This window comes from Hyperolius riggenbachi, chromosome 2 (assembly GCF_040937935.1).
Source record: "Hyperolius riggenbachi isolate aHypRig1 chromosome 2, aHypRig1.pri, whole genome shotgun sequence".
In the NCBI taxonomy this organism is placed as follows: domain Eukaryota; kingdom Metazoa; phylum Chordata; class Amphibia; order Anura; family Hyperoliidae; genus Hyperolius; species Hyperolius riggenbachi.
Genome location: NC_090647.1, coordinates 447,392,336 through 447,402,455, shown reverse-complemented (window position 1 = coordinate 447,402,455; position 10,120 = coordinate 447,392,336). Strand labels below are relative to the sequence as shown.

The 10,120-nt window shown below is 43.3% G+C and overlaps 1 protein-coding gene across 1 annotated transcript in view; it reads left to right on the top strand.

Moving 5' to 3' along the window:
* The first annotated feature begins 1,204 nt into the window (after positions 1-1,204).
* The window catches only part of LOC137545226 (fibrinogen-like protein 1-like protein), a 28,801-nt gene continuing 19,885 nt past the window's right edge, over positions 1,205-10,120 (top strand). The window contains exon 1 of the mRNA XM_068266349.1: positions 1,205-1,277. Within this exon, the coding sequence (XP_068122450.1) occupies positions 1,205-1,277 (73 nt within the window). The remainder of the gene's footprint in view (positions 1,278-10,120) is intronic.

Here is a 10,120-nt window from a genome sequence, read left to right as displayed (position 1 = left end):
TGTTAAACCGTCTTGTCTTTGCTTCTGATTTTGTACTGTATCTGTCTGTCTGTTGCCAACCCGATTAGTCTGACCACTCTACTCTCACCAGAGGGCCCTGACTCTGGTGAGGGGCTCTGTACTGTTAGGACCCACCAGCTCCTCCGGTGAGGTATTGCTAAACTTATCAGTACTATTGTTGCACCAAGCACTATACTTTGCTAGTAGCTATCACATCAGCTTTCTGGTATACTTGTATTATTGGTGATTCTGCAGATCACCATATAATCAGGTATATATCTGTATTATAGGTGATACTGCAGATCACCTAATAATCAGAACTCTGTTTCTTGCTGACACAAATCGTTACACTATCTTAGTGTAATATGAAAGGAAGAAGTCAGTCATTTGTCAAATACAAATAAAGGCATCCAACACAAAGTTTGCCTTGACTCTCAGCTTGTTGCGTCTCCAGTCACATCTGCTATACCCAGTTGCAGGCAGGCCTGTAGGGTTGGGCTCCGACAGTAATCCTTATTATAAAACTGCTCTTACTATAATCTTAGCCCTTGCTTTGAAATAACCCTTCACCTTCACTAAAATAAATTACACAATGAGCCAGATAGATTAAGCTTAAAGAAGGAGCGCCCACTTTGCCTGCCTTACATAGCAGGTCTCACTGCCATATAAGCAGTGTGCCTTCCCTTAGTTACGTGAGCTGCTTCCATAGCAACACGTGTAACTTTAACTGCGGGCGGTCCTGTGAAGTATTGATACTGCACTCGCAGATGCTGCTATGTTAATTTACAGGTGTAACTATGCAAATTAACATAGTAGCGGCCGCCAGTGAAGTATCACGGTAATGATACTTCACAAGACCGCCCGCAGTTAAAGTTACATGCTTTGCTACGGAAACAGCTTGCATAACTAAGGGAAGGCACACTGCTTAGTGCTTACATGGCAGCGAGCCCTGCTATGTAAGGCAGGCAAAGCGGGCGCTCCTTCACATTAAGCTGTGCTGATTTAGCAACACAGCTTGATGAATCAGGCCCATTATGTTTCTAAATTGACCCTGATGCTCAGTGTCAGGGATCTTTTAGAGCTGGGTCACACTTGTGATTGCAAAACGCAATCCCAATCAGCCAGTTACTGCGATTTTGCCGTACAATTGTTTTCAGCGAGTATATGGCAATTGAAAGTATGTGAATATTGCCCACTATGCAAGATGAGAACTGTGAGAGAATTAAGTGAGCCTGTGGCAAATACAAGCAGTAGAAAAGCAAAGAATAAGAAAGGAGGTAAAGAAGAAACTTGTCGGGAGGAAGATGAGCAACAAGATGTACGGCGTTCATTTTTGGGGCGACGGTACACAGCAGCCAAGCTATCCTCACCTGGCCGCTGGGGCTTCTTCCTGCGTCTTCTTTCCATCGATAGGGCTTTCTCCTGTCCCTTCACTCCCGGCAGCTGTGTATCGCGTCTCAGACACTAGAGGCCAAATATTAGAGGCCACTAGTGGTCATGTAAGGTATGTACCAGCCTTCTAGTGTCTAACCTCTAGCGTTTTGTCATGGGGCACACAGCTCCCCAGGGGTAAAGAGATCAGGGAGAAACCTCAGCTGTGGGGAGAAGACAACTGAGAAAGTGCCACCAGACAGGTAAGAGAAGCACCACTGCCCCTACACCAGCTCCCCCAACACTGGGGACCAAGCAGGTAGTGCACAAAAGTTTTCAACACATTTCATGCTGTTATCTATTGAGAAAGAGTGGAGGGATTCAATCAGATCTTATTCTGATTAGATATCGATCTGAGAAGGATTTATGTGATGGTCACATCGACCAGTGTATGGCCAACTTTAGGCACTAGCCATTTCAAACTGAAGCCCCAAAGCTCCATGGGGTCCTGGGAACAGGATGTGAGGGTAGACCTCACCAGTGAAGACTCAGAGTGCAATAAAGCCCCCCAAAAGTTGCCCCAAGGGGTTGTGCTTTACAGAGATTATTGAGAAGAATCCCAGTTAGAAGAAAAGCTATGATCATGGAGAATTGATAAACACCTCTCTAAATACACTTTTGTTCATTTCCTAATCCAAGTACATAATACTATTGAATTCATTTGAACAGGGAGACATTGTGGAATTACGCTATTTAGGGAATAAACAGAGAGTCCTACTATTCTTGTGAAAGCAGAAAGACTGGCCCTTGTTGGATTACAGAAGAATGTAGATCTTCACATAGCTGATAAGCTGATAAGAAGAGGAGATTGTATTGCTTAATAGAGAAGATTATGCGGTAGATATGAACATGTTGCCAGGAAATGCTAATACCTATTGGACATGGTGATAAAGAGGATCTCACGAAAGTGTATATGTAATGCCTAATACACACAATGAGATTTTCTGGCAGATTTCTTGCCAGATCGATTATTTCCAGCATGTCCAATCTTCTGATTTGCGAATGATTTTCCATTGAGGTGAATGAAAAATCGAATGGAAAATAGATCGGAAATCAGATTGGGATATGCTGGAAATAATCGATCTGGCAAGAAATCTGCCACAAAATCTCATCATGTGTATTAAGCATTATAATTGACTTGAAGGAATGCATTTTAAACAGAAAACAAGCATTTGCAATGAAAAGAAGAACATCATTTATATAAAAAACAAAGGTGCATAAAATTCGGGTAGAGTCTCAGGGCTGCAGTAATTTGGACACCAGAAATAGCTGCCAGTAGAATATCCGTAAAATTACTGATAGTCTACTATTGGGCTCTATGTAATTCCGATAGTAAAATATCAGTCATTTTTGCAGATATTTTATTAACGACTAACCTCACCCCATTCTAACTTTAACCCTCCCTCTACTGATGCTTAACCCTAACTGCCCCCCACCGATGCCTAACCAAACTGCGGCTACAAATAGCCAAAACTGCAGCAGTTTGTATAGCGGGCCGCCCTGACTCCTGACATTTTATCAGGCACCTCTGTTACCTGAATGTCCCATTATAGCCACTTATTGCGACTATCAATATGGGCATCTATGGCAGTGCCCAAACTTTCCTGGCACTTCTCCGCCCAAATGACCTTTTTTCCTCATTAACATTTCTCTCATTAGGAGCAACTAGGGCTATTTCTGTTCAGTATTAAAGCTCATGTCCAATCTTTTTCATTTACGGCATCATTCAATATGCAAGTGTCAAAATCCGCTCTGCTGGCCTTGATTCCCTGGACAGTGTTGTTTCCTATGCAGCTTGCATAGTTCAGTCCAGGGAAAAGAGGCCTTTCTGTCAGTTTACAAGGCTAACTGATTTGCATCAACTTATCTTGCAATCTGCTTGTCTGCTTCCTCTAGTATTAAGCTGGCCATACACTGGCCCGATTTGCCGCCGTTTCGACAGCAGATTCGATCACTGGGATCGAATCTGCTGCAAATCGTTCACGCTACACGGCAAATTTCGATCCATTCCGTCCGATACCGTCGATCGTGCCGTGCGGAAAATAACCGTCGATCGCCCACGGGTAAAGAGCGCATCGCTAGCAGCGTTCGAGTGCCCGACGACCGACGCAATAGAGCCGCATACATTACCTGCTCCGCCGGCACGACTCCCGGGTCTCCACTCTTCTTCTCCGTCTCCGCTCTGGTCTGGTCTCCGGCATGCTTCCCTTCTTCCTGTCCCGGCAGGAAGTTTAAACAGTAGAGGGCGCTCTATTGTTTAAACTTCCCCCAGACAGGAAGAAGGGAAGCATGCCGGAGACCAGACCAGACCAGAGCGGAGAAGAAGAGCGGAGACCCGGGAGTCGCGCCGGCGGAGCAGGTAATGTATGCGGGATGGGGGGAAGCGGCGGCAGCACCACCACCACCACAGATTGTGAACGGTTTCAGGCTGAAATCGGTTCACAATCTGTTTGCAGTAAAGGTAGCCATACGATCCCTCTCTGATCAGATTCGATCAGATAGGGATCTGTCTGTTGGTCGAATCTTATGGCAAATCGACCAGTGTATGGCTACCTTAAATGTCACTTCCTTCCAGAATTCCTCGCTCGACATGGTTTCTGTTTGGTGAGATTAACCTTGGAGCCTCAGCCTCTTTTGTATTTTGTTGCGAATATTCTAGTGCAGTTAATTCTTGGGGAGTGCTCCTTGCACTCCTTTTAGTGCAGTTAGGTTCTGTATTATTTGTACTGTTTATTCCTGTTTTTGTCTTGTCCTGTCATTGCGATTGTACTGTCACCTGCGGTGGCTGACAGTGAATCATTCAGTCCTGTTCTTAGATCGCATTCGCCATAGCGCTAGAGGCGGTGGGTCTCCCTTGTCTGTGTCTTGGAGTATAACCTTAGCTGCGGTTGCAACTGGTTACTCCTTCTGTCTGTTGTGTCTGGAGCGAATGCTTGCTGTTGTCTGGTGTGATGCAACCGAATAGCAAGCGTTCCCCTCTTGTTTGTATCTTGGAGTATAACCTTAGCTGCGGTTGCTACTGGTTACTCCTTCTGTCTGTATTGTCTGGAACGAACGCTTGCTGTTGTCTGGTGTGAGGTAACCGATTAGCAAGTGTTCGCGTTATCTGTTTGTTTTCATCTTCCGTGTTCACCTGTTAGTCAGGGTTGGTACGTTTTGTCACTGTTGCGCTTATCGTGCGGTGGCCGCACCATTAACACGCTTGTCTCTGTTTCGCATAACGTGCAGGGACCGCGTTTAGCTAGTTCATTTGTTATTTTCCTTGGCGTTCAGATTGTGGTTATTTGCTGTGTCTTCCTTACTCAGTTCACGCTCTGTCTTTGCTCAGTCTTGTGTTGCTGATAGCAATCGCCCCTCTTGCAAATAGCTTTCTTACTCTGGTCTGTTCTGATGTGGTATGTCTACCGTCGCTGGATGGCGACTAGATTGGTAGACATTCACATAGTCTGTCTCTGTTCTTGCTTTCTTCTGAGTTGCTACTCTGTTGCCCAGTCTTGCTTAATCGTACAGTTTCAATCTGGCATCTGTGGCTGTGCAGAGGACTTGTTCCTCTGTACTCCACAGCTCCATCTGCTGGTTGGAATTCTCCTCTACAGATCTATACTGGGTTCTTTGCTTCTGTGACTGTGGCGATTTCCTTCTGCTTCAGCGCACGTGGTGTGTGCTGGCTGGAAATCGCCTGCAGATAATTACAGCAAGCTGCGTTGTGTGATAAAGCAACAATTTGCTGAGGGGTATACACTGCCCAACCAACTCAATGGGCTGGTTCACCTCTCTGGGTTACAATGGATTGTGTTATCCTAACAGGCTGCCTGGGTGTGATTACACATGGCACCAACAAAAATGCACAAGTACCAAAGAAAGTGTCCGTGCCATAAAATAATCTCTGCACTTTAATGTAAACAATATGCAGTGAGTCATACCACTAGCATCTTGCGTAGCGCTGTGCAGTGTTATGCACACAGGGACAGTTCTATACTTTCTGCTGCCTGAAGCAAACTTTGGAGGATGTGCCCTATATCTATCTATCTATCTATCTATCTATCTATCTATCTATCTATCTATATCGATAGATAGATATAGAGATATATATATATTGATGTATATCCCACCATATTTGCCTCATATCATATATATACCACCCATAAACGCCATTACCGGCACGAGATACCCATGGCTAATCAGAGGGGAAGCTTTGACACTAGACCAATCAGACGGGGTGCTGGCACCAGAACGACCAATCACAGCGACCCGCTGCTTATTTTCTTAACTGATGTCAATGGTCTCGCAGGTGGGACCACAGCGTCGTCATTGGGCCAGTCACTGCACTCAGTCAGTAGCAGTGACCTAGCATATGTCACTGCTACTAATCGAGTAATTGGTAGCAGTGACATCTGATTGGTTGCAGCATGTGCCACCAGTAGAATGAGGATGGGGATGTGTGGATGAGGAGGGTAGTGTGTGCACCATGAAGGCGGACGGACTGGAGAGCGGAGAGGAGGCAGGCATCAGGTGGCCCAAACTGTTTGTCCGAACACAGCCTGATTTTGCTGCTTGAATCCATAGCTGCTTATAGTCTGGCCAGTGAACTACATTGATATGGTTTATGCACTTATAATGACTTTAATCTTCAAATGAAGTTTGTTGCTGGAAGTTTATGAGTACTGAACTCTGGTACTTATATAAAACGCTTATCAGGAACTTTGAATCTATTAGGCCTGCAGGCAGTAAGGATTGAGATTCACAGGGTTAGTGCAATGTACATGGGGCGGGGTGTAAATTATAGATGTATTAATATGCAATATCGCAATACACTTTAAATTAAAGCATCATGTCTCATGATATTTATTATTGTTGTAAGAGTACTGTGCTAGGCATAGAATGTGCTGCTATTTATGTAAGTTTACATAACTTCAACACCTCCAATGAGCATGTGCCACTCTCCATCCCAGAAGGCAGTAGAGCAGGACAAGCTGCCATGATGATGCAAAGTCCTGCCTCCAAAGGACATCTTGGGACCAGGCTACAGCTGCCTGCATGATGTCAAGCATGGACATGTGTATGAGCTGTTCATCTTGATCTTACATACTTTTCTCATTGTCATCTCTTGGTTTTCGGAGACCGTGGGATGTTGAAGCTGTACACACCAAAGCAAATATGAATAGATAATGGAGACCTCCTAAAAAGATGTAAATGCAAAATGTAAATTAAACAAAAAAGTTGCACTTAGAATAAATAAATGGTAAAGAAATTATGGCCCATATTCAAAAAGCTTTTTTCCTGATTTTTTTTAAACTCCTATACAGTGGGATGTGAACGTTTGGGCAACATTGTTAATCGTCATGATTTTCCTGTATAAATCGTTGGTTGTTACAAAATAAAACGTCAGTTAAATATATCATATAGGAGACACACACAGTGATATTTGAGAAGTGAAATGAAGTTCATTGAATTTACAGAAAGTGTGCAATAATTGTTTAAACAAAGTTAGGCAGGTGCATAAATTTGGGCACCACAAAAAAGAAATGAAATATTTAGTAGATCCTCCTTTTGCAGAAATTACAGCCTCTAAACACTTCCTGTAGGTTCCAATGAGAGTCTGGATTCGGGTTGAAGGTATTTTGGACTATTCCTCTTTACAAAAACACCTCTAGTTCATTCAGGTTTAATGGCTTCCGAGCATGGACAGCTTTCTTTAACTCCGATTTTCCACCACAGATTTTCAGTTATATTCAGGTCTGAGGACTAAGGTGGCCATTCCAGAATATTGTACTTGTCCTTCTGCATGAATGCCTTATTGAATATTGAGCAGTGTTTACGGTCGTTGTCTTGTTGAAAGATACAGCCCCGACACAGCTTCAGCTTTGTTGCGGATTCCTGGACATTGGTCTCCAGAATCTGCTGCTACTTAGTGAAATTCATGCGTCCCTCAACTTTGACAAGATTCCCAGTTCCTGCACTGGCCACACAGCATGATGGAACACCACCCTATTTTACTGTAGGTAGCAGGTGTTTTTCTTGAAGTGCTGTGTTGTTTTTCCTCCATGCATAACGCCCATTGCTATACCCAAATAACTCAATTTTAGTTTCAGCAGTCCACAGCACCTTATTCCAAAATGAAGCTGGCTTGTCCAAATGTGCTTTAGCATACCTCAAGCGGCTCTGTTTGTGCTGTGGGTGGAGAAAAGGCTTCCTCTGCATACAGCATCTCCTTGTGTAAAGTGCGCCGGATGGTTGAACGATGCACAGTGACTCAATCTGCAGCAAAATGATTTTGTAGGTCTTTGGTGCTGATCTGTGGGTTGACTCTGACTGTTCTCAACATTCGTCGCTTGTGTTTATCCAAGATTTTTTTTTGTCTGCCACTTCGAGCCTTAACTTGAACTGAGCCTGTGTTCTTCCATGTCCTCAATATGTTCCTAACTGTGGAAACAGACAGCTGAAATCTCTGAGAAAACTTTCTGTATCCTTCCCCTAAACCATGATGGTGAACAATCTTTGTCTTTAGGTCCTTTGAGAGTTGCTTTGAGACCCCCATGTTGCTACTCTTCAGGGAAATTTAAAAGAGGAGATAAACTATATACCTATACAATTCACCCCCTTAACCATTTAGGCCTTTTGGACGTATAGTATATGTCCAAAAGGCCGCATGTCCGCTCCCGCGCTCTCGCGGCTAATCGCGTGCGTGCACATGCGTTCCCGGGCCGCGGTTCGTTAGCCCAGGGATCAATGAATTGGGACATGGTGTCCGATCATTGATTCCTTTCCCCGATCAGAAAAAGTGACGGCTTCTCTCGGAAGCCTCGCTCTTTCAGCCTCTTACATCCCCCCTTTGTCCCTCTATGCGTACATGTTACGCTTAGAGTGACGTAATGTAAACAAATTCATGGTTGCCATCTTGTGGCCAAATAGTAAAACTACATCTACATGTTAAAAAAATAAATAAACACATATTTATATTAAAAAAAATACTATTTACATCCCACCCCCCCAAAAATACCCAAATAAAATGTTTAATTAAAAAAAAAATTACAATAAAAAAAGTAAATATTTACCTAAGGGTCTACACTTTTTAAATATCCATGTAAAGATGATTTTTTTTTTTTATTGTTATAAGCTTGTAAATAGTGATGGATGCAAAACGGCAAAAATGCACTTTTATTTCCAAATAAAATATTGTCGCCATACATTGTGATAGGGACATAATTTAAATGGTGTAATACCCGGGACTATTAGGCAAATACAATACGTGGGTTTTAATTATGGAGGCATGTATTATTTTAAAACTATAATGGCCGAAAACTGAGAAATAATGATTTTTTTTCTTATTCTTCCTGTTAAAATGCATTTACAGTAAAGTAGCTCTTAGCAAAATGTACCATCCAAAGAAAGCCTAACTGGTGGTGGAAAAAAACAAAATATAGATCAGTTCATTGTGATAAGTATTGATAAAGTTATAGGCGAATGAATGGGAGGTGAAAATTGCTCGGATGCATAGAGTAAAACACGACTGAGGGCTGACATGGTTAAATACTCTTTCTTATAATTTGATTCACCTGTGTATGTAGGTCAGCTTACCAATCAATACAATACAATATACAATACAATACAATAACATTTCTATAGCGCTTTTCTCCCATAGGACTCAAAGCGCTTAGGCTCTCTCAGATTCAGTAATTAGTAGGATGAAGTATTCACACAACAAAAGTTATATTTCTGCAAATGCCAAACTGAACAGGTGGGTTTTCAGTCTGGATTTAAACACGTCCAGGGATGGAGCTGTCCTGAACTGTTGAGGTAAGGAGTTCCAAAACGTAGGGGCAGCATGACAGAAGGCTCTGGGACCAAAAGTTTCCAAGTGGACTCTGGGTATGACTAGATTATTAGAACCTGTTGATCTGAGAATGCGGGGATTGCTACGCAGCTGCAACATATCTTTCATGTATCCAGGGCCTAAATTATTCAGGGATTTAAATGTCAGTAGGCCGATCTTGAATAGGACCCTCCATTCTATAGGTAGCCAGTGAAGGGAGTGCAGAACTGGCGTTATGTGGCAGTGACGGGGTTGGTTGGTTAGCAGTCTGGCAGCAGTATTCTGTATCAGCTGTAGTCGGTACAAGACCTTTTTTGGAAGGCCAGTGTAGAGAGCATTGCAGTAGTCCAGTCGGGATGTGATGAAGGCGTGGACTAAGGTTGGCAGATCTTCTGGGGGTATGAGGTGCTTGATTTTTGCAATGTTCTTCAGGTGAAAATAGGATGATTTCACCACAGCAGAGATTTGAGTTCTGAACTTTAAATCCCAATCAATTAGAACTCCCAGGCTACGCACATGATCAGAGCTGCGCAGATCCGTGCCTCCTATTCCCAGTGGTGAAGACTGCAGGTTAAGTTGTTTTGTTATCATGCTCTGCCCTCCTATCAGAAGGACTTCAGTTTTGTCTGCATTTAGTTTCAGCCAGTTGTCATTCATCCATTGCTGTAGTTCACGTAAGCAGGCGTTTATAGTTAGAGTTGGGTCTGTCACACCAGGCTTGAAGGAAAGATATAGTTGAGTGTCTGCATAGCAGTGGTATGTCAGGCCATGTTTTTGGATTAGTTTTCCCAACGGTAACATGTAAATCGTGAAAAGCAGGGGAGAGAGGATTGAGCCCTGGGGCACCCCATACCTAAGTGATACAGGGGTGGACAG